Source organism: Epargyreus clarus, unplaced genomic scaffold, assembly GCF_041222505.1.
Source record: "Epargyreus clarus isolate Ecla_fem2 unplaced genomic scaffold, WU_Ecla_fem_2.2 ptg000010l, whole genome shotgun sequence".
In the NCBI taxonomy this organism is placed as follows: domain Eukaryota; kingdom Metazoa; phylum Arthropoda; class Insecta; order Lepidoptera; family Hesperiidae; genus Epargyreus; species Epargyreus clarus.
In genome coordinates this window covers 4,624,899-4,640,247 of record NW_027332218.1, presented here as the reverse complement: position 1 = coordinate 4,640,247, position 15,349 = coordinate 4,624,899, and the positions used below count along the sequence as shown (strand labels likewise).

Sequence of the window (15,349 nt, the reverse complement as noted above, 5' to 3'; positions counted from 1 at the left end):
TATTTATTCAAAATTTTTCTCTAAAAATGTTTTTATTTGTCAAGAATTCAAAAAAAGAACTTATTAATAAGCCGTTTGTGGCTCGTTCAATTTCAAGGCGGCGAAGTATCTTTACTAATCTATGACTTAGGTAAAAGAAAAATAAATCAATCATATCAAATCGTTTATTGCAGAAAGCATTGCTTGCATAAAAAAGCAAATAATAATGAACTATTACTTCCTTCGCCGTGTTTATTGCCATACAAACTACTTACTTTCGCATTGTGAACGTTTTTTTACGATTCATTGTGTAAAAGTAAGCTGGTTTGTTTAAAATGACATAAATTAACTTAGTTATTGCTGAAAGGAAGTTGTGCATTGTTCTGTTCCTATTTAAATTATTTTGTTCTTATAAATCAACGAGAATGTTTTCTGGGCTAGTGTTTCTGCGTTCTATAAACATACGACAAAGAAATAAATAATCATAAGAATAATGAAGGCGGTTAAAAAGTTTTACTGTGGTATGTTTTCTATAGTATTGTTCCAAAGATTAAATACGTAAAATTATGTTGGAGTACTTTCCTGTTATTTTTGTTACAAATAGCTTTTTGTCACCGCCCAATTGCGATTATTTTAATTTATAAATCTTTAAATTTCCTAGAAATTAACTCGCAACAAACACTTCGGACAATGTCTACGATAATTTTGTCACCACGTTAGTGATGCCATATAATTTATTATTTGAATACTTATCTATTGCATTCTACACAACTTAAACCAACTAAAATATAGCTGTAGTGTAGACACTTAATTGCGTTACCATACTTCTCCTTCACACTACGGCTACACATTCGCGATTTACTTATTGCCTGTCTCACCTTTACCCGTAAGAAATACAGTTCATATACAGTCTCACTACAAAAGACAGGAACACGCTTAAAAATCGCCATTGTGATAAAATCCTAATATTTCATTTTGGCAAAGTTTCCGTGCGATTATCAATGAGACAATTCGTACCCAACATACATAACCAGTAACTTGGTGTTTGAAGAGGAAAGATATCTTTAAAGCATAACAATGCAAGTATATGCAAATATTAGATCATGCACAGCAAATTGCATCATGTCGTAATTTAAAACTTAATTCTCCGACATGGCATGCAGACACCTATCATAAATCTCTTTAATTTAATTAAACGATAAGGGAAGGTTTCTCTCTGGGTATTGTCGTGTCACGCATTTTATGGTTACTTATTTTGTAAAAAGGATCTCGCGTAGGAGTTTCAAAAGTCTAATGATTATGTGTTTTGAAAAAATGAAACGTGATTGGAATTATCTTGAATCAAAAGTGCTTCATGAGTGCATGCATATTACAGAAATGACAGATTGTTAAGGTCATTAGCCCATGGATCAGGGGTAACCAACCCGATGATCGTGGCAACATTAAAAAAAGTGGCATTCAAGTGGCAAAATTCGGTGACCTTTTGTTTTAGGGCGCAGCGAAATAAATTTGCAATTGGGTGATCGTACAAGCTCTAATTATTAAATTGTAGAATCTCGGATAGGTATAATAAAGTTGGCTATCCCTTCCCGTTTTTTCATATATCCCACCCTAAGCTAATCGTGATTAGAATTTTATGTAAAAACGGTCTCAGATGCTAGTGTCAGAAGTAAGTGATGCAAGCATCATCTTGTCTCTGTCTGTCAGCCTTATTTCTCCCAAGCAATACAACAATACAAGTTTTGATAACAAAATAAGTTCCTACATTGTATCCCTACTTTTATTTGTCATCTGTAAGTTAGAGAAATAGTTACAGTTGACCTCGAGTTACAAGTGGCAGGTCTGCGGTCACGACCACTGTAATAATCTAAGAAATAAACCGACAATGATAGATAAGGCTTGGAGTACATGAAGTGGGAGAAACGTTTTGTAGCTTCCACATGGTCTTGTAGTAAAGATAATTATTTTTCAGTACAAAAACGCTAGGCTTTTAGAGTAATGACTTATGTTGACAACTAAGATCATAAGTTAGGACTTATTATTTATTATTAAAGTTTATTATAAACTAATTAGAAAGCTTAATGTGGAAAGTCAAAAAAACATAAATAAACTTAAAGGTGTTAGAAGTGAATTCACTGATGTTCTTCGGTGGAATATGTGGCGTTTTTATAGCTACAATATAGCGTTACTGTATTTTGTTTCAAGAGAGTGGTAAGTGAAAATTACATTATGGAGGCATTCCATCGTCTTCAACAGTAACAAGGTATCTGTGATCGATATTAGTTACTCGATTACAAATATGGCAGTGATAACTTCACAATTCCAAAAAAGTAGATTTAATTTAAATAACAATAAAAATGAAAAAACAGAATTTATAATTCAAAGGAGTAAAGCATAGCATAATGTTTTCTAAATCTTATTAGGAATCATAATCGCCCACCTCTACTTAGAGTCGAGATTTTGGAAGATACGAGGAGAACCACAACAAAATCCTTCGAACGTGACTTCGTGTAGCCGCAACACAAACATCCGGTGCACTCGAACCAATGTCCTCTGATGTCCCCATCAATTATTATGAAATCTTCCCCCTTCATGTTATATCAATTGTTCGTACGTACTAGAGACCACTCTACGTGCTTTTTATAAAATAAATACTTCCTGGATCTATAATTCTAATATCTATACGTAACCGAAATAATCTATTCAAAAATTTGCCTAACAAAAGTCGATTTCATATGTCTAGTCCTATATTAGGACTAGCAGACGAGCATGCAGTCCACCTGATGGTAAACTGTGGCTACTGCCGCCCATGGACATCCGTCATCAACCCCAAATAGGATTTGATATTCCTACCTGAGGTCGGCTACAAATGCGCCGCTACCCCTGAGGGCTAAACTAGAACGCGTTGGAAAAGTATGTCTTACGACACGCAGCGTAAGCGCTGCGTGTCGTTAAGACACTGCTGTTATGAGGTAGAAATAGATGTGGCGGTGATGCCGCTGGAGTCGAACCACAAAGGGTTCCTTCACCTTAATTTTGATTAATAATTAATTTAATTAATTTTAATTAATGAATCTTAATTTGACGACCCGCGTGGCGGAGCGGTCACCATACCGGTCTGACGCGCAAAGGGTCCCGGGTTCGATCCCCGGCCAGATAACTAAACGATGAATTTAGATTTCTGTTCCTGGGTCTGGGTGTATTTGTCTATTTGTGTGTCCATGGCACCCACGACACAGGGAATCCTAGTATGGGGTGTGAGCGTAGAAAGCGTTTAATTAAGTCTTCGGAGGCTTGGAGTGATGGAACATAAGTAAGATTCATAGATAATAGAGATCGTTTAAAGATGTTGATATAGACAGAAGTGACCTGCGGATAGATAGGTACAAGTACAAACTCGGGGACGTGACAAACAGTTGATTGAGCATAGGCTGCAAGTTTTAACTGCTGTAATAACATTGTACTAAAATTACCGGGAAAGTTAGTTGCCCATTTTGGATCGGGACATGAGTGAAAGCGTAGGACATAAGGTCAGCATCTCTCCTTATATGAGTACACGAGCTTTTGCCCGCGGCTTCGCTCGCGTTACGAAGTAATCTTTTCATCCCCTATTTTATCCCCTTGGGGGTAGAATTGATCAAAATCCTTTCTTAGCGGATGCCTACGTCATAACATCTACCTGCATGCCAAATTTCAGCGGATCCGTTCAGTGGATTGGGCTGTGCGTTGATAGATCACTGTCAGTAAGTGACCTTTGAGTTATATAACTAGATAATAGTGAGTGTTTAAGCAGACTTAATTGCATGGATACGTTACTGTTCAATAGTCTAGTTAAACTTGTTTCTAAAATATACGCTTGAATAACAGTAAGGTAATGCTAGAAACTGGTATAAATTATAAGCGAATCTTAATTAGTATAAATAATAATTGTAAATGTACGTAATTAGGTACAATTTAAATGTTCTTTTTGATTGATCATGCAACCACCCGATGCAAAATGGTCTGGGCTGGTCCTTTCAAGTCCATTACGAAAAGGGTTCTAGGGTCGCTTTGCTACCCCTGAAGACTAAGTTGGAATTGTATGAGTGTATTACCCATACCACACTCTTGAAACCATAACAAAGCAGGCGTTAACATTAACATTAGGTAAAACAACAATAAACAATGGCGATGGTGCCTCCGAACGAAGGGTTCTGCCACCATTAGGTACTTAAAGATTCACCTTCACGTCATTCAAAGCTTCAATAAACAAGAATTTGAGCAACATTATTTGAACGTTTGAACAAGAATTGTTCAACTCAATATAACAAAACGTTGTATAAATATCTGCGAAATATCATAATCGTATCTATATTCGGAAGCGTCTACTTCTGACACGTACCACCGCAAAAAGTCCGGTCAAATACAGTTTTTTGCTCGAGTCCACCAGTCAAAGTACAGTAAGCTACAAAAAATTGCGAAGCACGCTTTAGTTCGGAGAGAATAGACTTTGCAGAACGTTCATCTTAAACAACACATCTGATATTTCATATATTACCTACACTGAAATTTTACTGACCGAATGTGCAACATTAGGACTTATATATTGTAGATAATTGCGATTCGGAATACGAAATGTACGAGTAATATTATCGTCATTAACTCTATACACAATGAAAGCGCACAAAATAGGATACACATAAACTTAGGATCTTTCTAGACTTTTTTTTCGTTCAAGCTGATCGATCTAAATAAATCATAAGACATATGGATGTTATGTCTATTATGTCTATTATGTCTTCGCTTATTTCTGACTGGAACGCTCTGTGACTTAACTTAGTAACAGAATTGCTGTCAAAGTAAGTTCACAGATGTATTATTTCTCTTGAAAACTATATTAAACCTATTCCGATGATGATTGATAGAGAAATACCAACAGGTCAGTGGCAGATCGGTGTCGCATGTTTTCAAGCCGCTTATAAGGCTTCTGACTAGGTTTAACAATTGCTATCCAATGATAGCAACCGGAACGGACGGCTTAAGGGCCTTTGGCGCATGAAATTAAGCCACTAACCCAAATACCAACCATTTGCTTAATTTTGTAAATTGATTACGATTGCATTTTTCTTATTAAAGTTTTTTTTTTTTTTATAATATGAGAGTAGCAGACGAGCATGTAGTCCACCTGATGGTTAAGTGGCTACTACCGCCCATGGACATCTGTAATCAACCCCAGATGGGATTAGATATTCCTACCTGAGGTCGGCCACAGATGCGCCGCTACCCCTGGGGACTAAGCTGGAACGCCTCGGAAAAGTCTGTCTCCCTTACCATACCCTTCAAACCAGAACACAGCAGCGCCTAACACTGCTGTTATTAGGTAGAAATAGGTGTGGCGGTGGTACCGCCGGAGTCGAACCACAAAGGGTTCTACCACCTTCAAAATAGTAAATAGTGAATAGTATCTTTGTTTCCATACTTTGCATGGTCGTCGTCAACCCATTACTGTCCCATTTGAGCACGGGTCTTACGAGTTAGAAGGGTTTATGTCATAGTTCTACCGCGCTGGCCAAGTGCGAATTGGTACACTTAGTACACATTTGTAAACTTTTTTTAAAGAACTTGGTCGTATAGGTTTCTTCACGGATGTTTTCCTACACGGCTATAGCAAGTAACAATTTAGTCAAGCCAAACATAACTGAATAATTGGCCAAATGCGATTCGAATTCGCAGGGTTCCGTACAACCAAATTTTAATTTGTTTATTAATTACTAGCTGACCCGGCAAACTTTGTACCGCCTCAAAATTTCTTTCATATAAAATATAGCCTATGTTACTCGTGGATAACATAGTTTTGGAAATGGTGAATGAACTTTTAAAATCGGTCCAGTAGTTTTGAGACTATTCATTACAATCAAACAAACAAACAAAGTTTTCCTCTTTATAATATTAGTATATGTAATGTTTGTAAGAACCTCGAGGGCTATTTAACATGCACTGGCTCACCACTACACCAGCTCCGAGCAGGGCTGCACGTCCGATCCGTATCTCGTACGTCACCAGACTGACTTTGACAGCTACCCTCTCTACTGGCATACGTGAGACAATGTTCATACATATCTATTTAATAGATACATACACTACAGTATAGATTAAAAATTATTGGAAACGTGGTTTAAAAAAATCTGACCCCTCGATTGAAAGGCCGTATTTTAACCACTAGGCGACTAAGTAGGTACTTTACAGTGAACCTTCTGTCATGTTTTTGTTCTATATTGTTATTATTTTAATTATTACGGTGACTATATTGAGCAGGTGGCCCTGATCGTAACCTAACACTGGTGACGCTCTAATGACTATATGTTTTGCCAATTGTCACCTTGACACCAAGACATGAGCAATGATATGAAGGTAGAAGATCGATTGTGTCACCTCCACACATATTCTCGCCTTATTACTGAGGTAAGCGGCTTTGTTCTGTTTTGAAGGGAGTGGGTGTGGTAAGGCAGATGTACGGATACAAGGTTCCACTTGATTGCCTACTGACTTATGAGCATTTTAGTCCTCAGGAGTGGCAAATCATCTGTAATTAGTAATTACCTTCAAACAGAACTGCCGATCTATATGGAGTTGGTTAGTATTTATAGGCGAAAATGAACATATTATATAATTGGATAGGTATATGCCGCACCAAACTGCTAGTCCGCTCTGAATATAGAAACGAGTCGCGTCGAATAGCACAATGTAGATATTAGCGGGACGAAGACAGTGCGGGCCCCTCTCGGCACCCCTCCGCTGCCCGCTCTCGCCCACGGGTACATAGCTGCATTAGTATGCCCTTACGTTGCTACGGAATATATGCTAGTTGGGCGCAATAACTTCAGAGCGGACTAGCAGTTTGGCGCGAACTATACATATTCAAAAAATACTGAAATAAGAAGTTGCCATAAAAAATTATATATCAAGGAATCTACCAAGTTTTCTTTAAAAGCAGTTGAAGATTGTAAATTTCTATATCGATGATTTACGGAACTCATGTGGAACTTGGCACGTTAAGATCTCAACTCTTTTCAGTGAAGCCAAAAACTTTAAACGTCTTTTGTACCGAACTTTGTCCTATTTTAAAATATTTTTTTGTGTTCTACGTAAAACATATTTTATAATATAGAAATAGTAAATAAGCATGCAGTCCACTTGATTGTAAGTGGCTACTGATCAACTCCAGATAAGATTAGATTCCTACCTGAGATTTGCAAATGCATTAAAATCCTAAGGATTAAGTATAAACGCCTCGGATAAGTATGTGTTTTTTACCCTTTAAAGCGAAACACAGCGACACTTAATATTGCTGTTATTAGGTAGAAAAAGTGTTGCGATGGTGTCAAACCAGAAAGGGTTCTACCACCTTCATTTCATAATTGTAAAAGATTAAATGATCAATATCCGTCACAAGCAAGTGATAACTAATGTCTAATACGTACATGACTGAAAAATCAGATGCCTGAGGTTCGAACCTCGGACCCTCAGATCGACAGGTCGAGCTTCAACCACTAATTACTGCTTAAGTTTCGAAAACATCAGGAAAACCACTTGTAGGAACACCTTCAAGAGAATGGTTCGGGAGCATTACTTATGCACGTCCTCCAATACTTGACTCTTTCAACTTTCCTTAACTCACTGTGTTATACATATTTATTTGTATATATTATATTTGTATTATATATTTACATTTATTTATTATTATTATATGTAGATATTGTATGTTTTTTCTTACAGTTTACACCCAGGGTCGACTGGCAGAGAATTCCATTAGGCATTAAGTTTACCCTTTGTAACCCTTAGTTTAAGGTGTACAAAAATAAATAAATAAAAATAAATAAGCAGTCAATTAATATGTATTAATAACTTGTCTTTGTTTCAGGGTACAGCACGATCCACAGCGTCAAAGAGAACATGGTGATGAATCATAACCTGAATAGGTAGGTACCAGTTTCATTTATTTCGAATGTCGTCTTGTCTGATTGATGGTGTTGAACTAGCTTTTATGAAGCTTTGAATGACCTTTAGGGCGTGATCACACTGAGCGAATGGTTGGTAATATTAATATTGTTATCATATTCTATTTACTGTTCTTCTTTGTATTAAAATTTTATTCAAATCGATGGAAAAGTTATCCAGAGTAATTAGTAAAAATTGACGATAAATTTGATCTATACATTAGTGATTACAGAACAACAAAATGAAACTAAAATAAGTATGAGTATTTATTTATTTATTATGTCATTTATTATTACTCTTTGATGCATGATGATCTTTCTTACAATAAACTTAATTAAATTATGTAATTTACATGTGTAAACATACGTACGTACGTTTTTGCACGTATTCTGTTAGCGTCAAACAAGTCTAGTGTGGTTATGCCCTTATTATGAGAACCATAAGTGTCCTTTGAGTTAAGACTTTTTGTTGTGAGTAATCCTTTTCATGACTTAACGAAGAATTGTACCGAAACATTGTATGAGTACCATTTTTGGGTCGTCGTACATGTTGTCGAAAGCAAGAAGTCTAAAAACTCTTAAAGCTTTGGCCAAAAAAGATAGACGAAGCCATAATATAGACAAAGTAAAATAAAATAATGAAATACAAGATTTTGTTTCACTGTTTTCAGTACAAAGTTGAGATCGAAATCAGAATCTTTGCTTTATTGTAAGATATTGAACATTTGACAGTAAATTAAAACGTGGTGTATTATTAAATGACGTAATACAAGTCGGACTAGAATATAGGTATTTATAATACGACTTGCATTTAAGTATTTTCCTTTAAATTCTTTGTTCCTTATAGACCTTTCGGATTAATTGTATAAGTAAACGGCAAACGTTGTGTTGCCATATAAATAAAAAAAATGTTAAGGGTGAACAACCCTTATCGCTTAGGGTTATGAAAAATAGATAGTAGCCGATTCTCAGACCTACTGAATATGCATATAAAATTTGGTGAAAATCGGTTAAGCCGTTTCGGAGGAATACGGCAACTAACATTGTGACATGAGAAATTTACATACAAGATATACTCTTTCTAATTCTATAAATATTTAGTTTTATTTATAGAATATCTTTTTTCCTTGTAAGATTTCAATTTTTTTGGAAATCTCTGTTTCCGTATACCATTACTTAACTTAAGTTTAGTTGACTTCAATTCTTATGTATTACGACTATGTTTTATGTGGAATTTCTTGATGTCTTGTGATATCACGTTATTATTATTGTATTTCTCTATTCCTTGTAGAGTCCCGGCTTTATACGGGCCATTATGAAGTAGAGTGTGAAGCATTTTAATAAAATAGCGATACAAATGTAAATCCTTGTCTGTCGGTGTTGGGGTCAGTGTGCTTCCGTCGGTATTGTTTTTTGCACAATAGTCTCAATTTGCAATTGAATGGAGGGGAAATAAACGAATCAACATAATTGTTGCATTTATGTAACTGGCTAGTTATAAATAGTAATGATTGTCGTTTAATCTGTTTTTAAATGTTACTGTTTACGTATTTTTAGGGTTCCCTACCCAAAGGGTAAAAAAAAACAGACGGAACCACTCCACTGTCTGTCCATCTGTTACAGGGCTCTATCTCCTGAACCGTAATAGATAGACTTATTTTTTTACAGAGTAAGAGTATATATAACGGCATATACATATGTACATAGCTATAACAACAAATTCTAAAAATAAATGAAAAATTTGGAGGTACGGAACCCTCCGTTGCTAGATTGTACCCATGTGGACTAAGTTGATATACGAGATATCTTATACATTTCTCTCCCTTACTGAGTAGTACATATTCATAACACTATTGTTTCAAGGCAGAAATAAGTGTTATAATAGCAACCAAACTGGTAGTATTACTAAACTCGATCACATTCAATTTCAATTGTTATGTGCGAAGTTGCAATGTATATTACATTACATACGCATATTACATACGTTCTACACGCGATATAGTCATTTGACATGTTTCTGAATTCTAGATAATAAATCTAGTTTGTGTTAAACTGAAATAATTTCGTTGTTAAATTTCCGTGTGAGAAAAAGAAGAGGAGAAATTCTCTCTAAGTGAAATAGGTTTAGGATTACAGTTTACACAGGACTTTACACAATTTTGATTATCTTTTATAGAACTCTTTAGGCATAAAGTTAATTCACAACATTTTAGCTTCATTTGTAAGGATGATTAGTTATTTATAATATACATTTTACTTGGATAAATCACAGATTTGTCCGAAAATCGAACCCCGCCATTTCACGAATTCATTAATAGGTCGATTAAAAAGCTATATTTCTTTGCGAGAAACAATTTTTCTTTTTTTTTCAAAAACGTTTTCAAACAAATTCGAGCCAAAATTATAACATAGGCATTTATCATTGGTATTCCTGGTATATAAAGGGGAGAGTAATATAATAGTTGAAATAAATGACATAACGTTAATATAATGTCACACCTAGAGATCGTGATCTTTCAGGGTCAGATCCTGGTAAGGATCTAGATCGTGAACATAGACAACACACACAACAATACATTTGTGTGACAATGTTGAGAGAAAGTAGTATGACTGCACTTATATTAACATTTGTGAGATTCAACAAAGTCCTGACTAATATTATAGGTCGAAAATTAGTTTGTTTGTTCGTACGTTGGTTTGTTTGTTCGTTCGCTTGTCTAGTACAATAGAATTGCGTAGTTAAATATTTTATTTCAACTTATGCCAGAAGCCGGTCACATATACGTTGCCAGTTAATACTAGAAGCATTCTCTGCCCGTCTAATTCTTTAGGATATGCAGTAATAGTGCAATATGCAAGTCCTTAACTGGCCTTAACATGTAAGTAGTCGTAATCCACAGAAGCGTTGCTACTTCTGAGAACTGTGAGGTATAAAATAAACGCCTCGTTTGTAAGACAGCTGGCACCTACACTCTTCCACAGAAACGGAAGATCTGCTTCACGCTTGTCATAGGAGTAGCGTTGGTACCTTGTTAGCCTTACCATAATCATCCTATCTTTCAAAGTAAGATATTAGGTTAATTGCATACTTCTTTGCTTCAAGTATAGTCCGCGCCAAACTGCTAGTCCGCTCTGAAGTTGTTGCGAGCAGGTGTAGTCATACAATTCGCTATGGCGACGCGATTCATTTCTATATTCAGAGCGGACTGCAGTTTTACGCGGACTATACATGGATAAAACAGTTAAGTTTAAAGTTCAAGCTATCGTGGTCGTAAGGCACGTGCGCTCTCATGACGGTGGCACAACAGAACAAAGTAATGCGCACTCCATTCAATATACTTGTGGGTTAAACGTGCTAGTGATGTGACCATTCGATAAGTATCGTATCGATAAAATATTTTAACAATGTGGTTGGATTTCTGGATTAATCACATGAACACTAATGGATGAAATGAAATGAATACTTAAATAGCATTTATTTTTACCAGACTGCGCCGGTAATGGTTTTTGAGCGCATGTATGTATGTCTTATTCTTTGGCACACCTAAACCCATGATAAAATTTTACATAAAATATGAGGTGTAAAATACATTGTGGCAGTGACATGAACGTTATATATTTTAAGTAGTCCGGTTTTTTTTCATGATAATTCTGTACTTTCCAACAGATTCATTTCAACGTTATCCTGAGAAGTAATAGATGTCCATGGGCGGTCACTGGACCACTGACCATCAGGTGGACTGCATACTTGTTTCGTATCTATAAATAAATAATAGTTAAAAAAAACTAAAAAATACGCTTTTATAAAAAAATCGACCAAAAAATGAAAAATAAATAATAGTTTAAAAAAACTAAAAAAATACACTTTTATAGAAAATCCAACTAAAAAATAGAAAATATTTTTTTTTAAATTTGAATTAAGAATAGTGTAAATAAGATAAAAATATTTTTTATTGTAAAAAAAGCGTGGGGTGCTTTTTAAGATATTATCAAAATGATAATCCTTCTACTCAATACAGCCTCGATGAATTCACCGGCGATAGTTCACAAACTTGTTGTTGATGATGGGTTCTGCGATCACGGGGTTCGAAATTTCGAAAATAAACGGATTTGTTGGCAGAGCGCGCGTCCGATCGGAGTTCGGTTAGAAGACGCCAATACGAATGTGACGTTTGTGACGGCCGTGCATGACAGGTGAAATCTGTCACCCGTCACTCTCATGACCGTAGGTGAGAATATCGAATTAGGATTTGTATTTGATTGTAAACCATAGATAAGTAAAGATTACTCACTGCTAACAAGAAAATGTACCCAGGTTTGAGGATTGAAATAGGTGCGTAAAAAACGTTTTGCCACGTCTCCGTGCTAAAATGTCCCTAAAATATTTGAAATATTTATTTATTATGTAAACTGCGCAGTATTAGTTATTTATTCGTAAAATTTCACTAAAAATGTTTTTATTTGTCAAGAATTCAAATAAAGAACTTACTTATAAGCCGTTTTTGGCTTCATTCAATTTCAAGACGGCGAAGTATCTTTACTAATCTGTGTTGTAAACAAACACTTTACGGTAACGGAACCATGAATATAAGAATACCTTTAAAATGCATCGATTCTGCGCAGGACAACTCTATCATGTAATATAATATCATTGGCGAGAATATTAAATGTGACCGCGATATTTCCTGCCACACGGGGAAGTGCAACGCTCAGACTACTATAGATTAAGATTTTTAAGATGGTATGCCACATGCTACTTGTAATATAATCTAAGATCCGACTGCCATATCACTTTATTCATCTGTTTTTAATGAAATGCGTTTTTACGATTATTCATAAGGGTGATGGTTATGCGGTTATGTAATATTTCACTATGAATAAGTAATTATTTATAAAAATACTTTTAATAAAAAGCGGAGGAATGTAGAATATAGCGGTAATCTAAAAGTATTACTCAGCTGCTTACCTTTTATATTCTCCGGATATTTTATATTATTCACAAGAAAAGAAAACTTTCATAAATTTAGTTACATTTTAAATTTAATTAAAAATAAGAAAAGTAGATACAAAACAGCCCACCACTTTTTTCTCTTTTTCCCCAACCGATATTTTTAATGATAGTTATCAACAAACTTTGAAATAATTAATTTTTGAAAAATAAAATTCTAATCGAATTTCGACCACTATTTCAATAATTCTTTTACAACGTTTTACATTTAAAAAATACGTATCTACATATATTAATTGCTCCCACTAACTAATCAGAATATTTATCTTAGCTCTAAACTGTAATTTCAATCCTTGTGTCCGTTTCTAGGATATCTAGGTAACCTAGGTCAAACATGTTGTGCCCCGAATTACCGCGTCACCCTCTAGCTTATTTGATAGGTCTAGTTATCTGCAATTCAGACTATATCCACATTGTTTCTGTTTGGAAAGCTAAATGTTTGAGATTACCTTTTAAACAGTTTTATCCTCTTTTCTTTAGTTGCTTTTTTAACTTTAATGTAGACACCATAGATTAGTAAAGATTACTCACTCCTAACAATAAAATGTACCCAGTTTTGAGAATTGAAATAGTTGCGTAAAAAAGTTTTGCCACGTCTCCGTGCTAAAATGTCCCTAAAATATTTGAAATAATTATTTATTTATTACGTAAATTACGCAGTATTTGTTATTTATTCGTAAATTTTCTCTAAAAATGTTTTTATTTGTCAAGAATTCAAAAAAAGAACTTACTAAAATAAGCTGTTTGTGGCTTCATTCAATTTCAAGGCGGCGAAGTATCTTTACTAATCTATGGTAGACCCTGACTTAGATATGATACGACCATAGGAGTGCGCCATAGAGTCCACAGATGTGATCTGCTTCAGGTAGAAACCCAAAGATAAAGGGGATTACAGATGTCCATGGGCACTTACCTCTTCACTTTCTCTTCTTTATTGTTCACTTGTTACTTCAATCTTACAAAAAAAACTAAAAAATGTTTGATATTTAGGAATATTTTTAAGTTATGACATACCTACCATAGACAATAAAGTACATATTCATTATTTTGTATCTGTAAATCGAAACAAATAAAAACTTATATTAGATATATAAAGAGACCAACTGCAATCAATATATAATTTCAAAAGAAGAGATTTGACTTATCTTCTTCTTTTATTATTCTTGACTTTATATAAATAAGATAATATTATAAAATTTAGACAGAGCTTTTCATCTTGTATTGTTTAAAACTAACATTAGCCCAACTGTGATGCGTTTGACGCAAACTATTTTTAGCTTTATTTAGAAGGGTGTGTTCATAGACAAGCAAATAAAACATTTATTAGCTTATTAACGTTCAGGGAATACTTCGTTGTTCCTTTGTTATTTTGTTACATACGGTGCGGTTATATTGAAGCTGATTTCCAGCACATACCTGAAATGAAATGAAATGAAAGGAAATATATTTATTTTGTATAGGCCAACGGCGGCACTTACAATTGTCAGTTACAATATTTTCTTAAACCACTACCACATCGGAACGCGACCTCTACTGAGAAGATCCGGTAAGAAACTCAGTGGGTTTGTCTTTTTTTTTCATGATAAGAATTCTCTTTTTCCCTTTTTCTTTAAATGCCATCATCTAATATATAAAATTCTCGTATCACAGTTTTCGTTGCCATACTCCTCCGAAACGGCTTGACCGATTTTGATGAAATTTTTTGTGCTTATCCGGTATCTATGAGAATCGGCCAACATCTATTTTTCATCCCCCTAAATGTTAGGGGTAGTACAACCCTACATTTTTTTTTATTTATATGGCAATACAACGTTTGCTGGGTCAGCTAGTTTTTACATATAATTAATAAATACCTACAACGTTCATAGCTAGGTAGGTACGCACATAAACTCATGATGGTAATATTAGTTCAGTAATAATTTTATTTATTGATGGAATTAGGTCATAAATTTACAAAACTAACATTATTATATCGCCCATATATGTCAATTTGAAGATTTAACATTATTGAAAATTCAGTTTAATCTGTACATAAAAATAAAATATTCCATAAGTCTTCATATTTTTGTAGTGTTCAGACTCTTGGAACCAAAAACCAATTTCACGCTAAACGCTTAAGATTAAAGTTGCATCACTACGTATCAGGCTATATTGGATGATATATCGCCGATAATAAATCTATATAGAGAATGATAGAGGTTCGGAATTAACTTCGCTTTCTATTCAGGTTGACGGATTTCCAATTATCTTTATGCAAATATATTGATACAGTTCCAGATCTAACCAGCTGAAACTCCGGTGGGTAAACAGTCATATCCATATAAATATAACTTTTCAGGCATGGAATCTTTGGCAGACGGCCGAAGGGGCGCCCAGTCGACGCGGG

At 34.7% G+C, this 15,349-nt stretch overlaps 1 protein-coding gene across 8 annotated transcripts in view; it reads left to right on the top strand.

Annotated features, from left to right (window-relative positions):
• pyd (zonula occludens-like protein polychaetoid) overlaps window positions 1-15,349 on the top strand; it is a 157,725-nt gene that overhangs the window by 26,430 nt on the left and 115,946 nt on the right. For all 8 annotated transcript variants that reach the window (XR_012102657.1, XM_073077153.1, XM_073077152.1 and 5 more), the window contains exon 2: window positions 7,880-7,937. Coding sequence is in view for 7 of the 8 variants with exons in the window: in XM_073077153.1 (XP_072933254.1) it covers window positions 7,880-7,937 (58 nt within the window). In the remaining variant the exon portion in view is untranslated. The remainder of the gene's footprint in view (window positions 1-7,879; window positions 7,938-15,349) is intronic.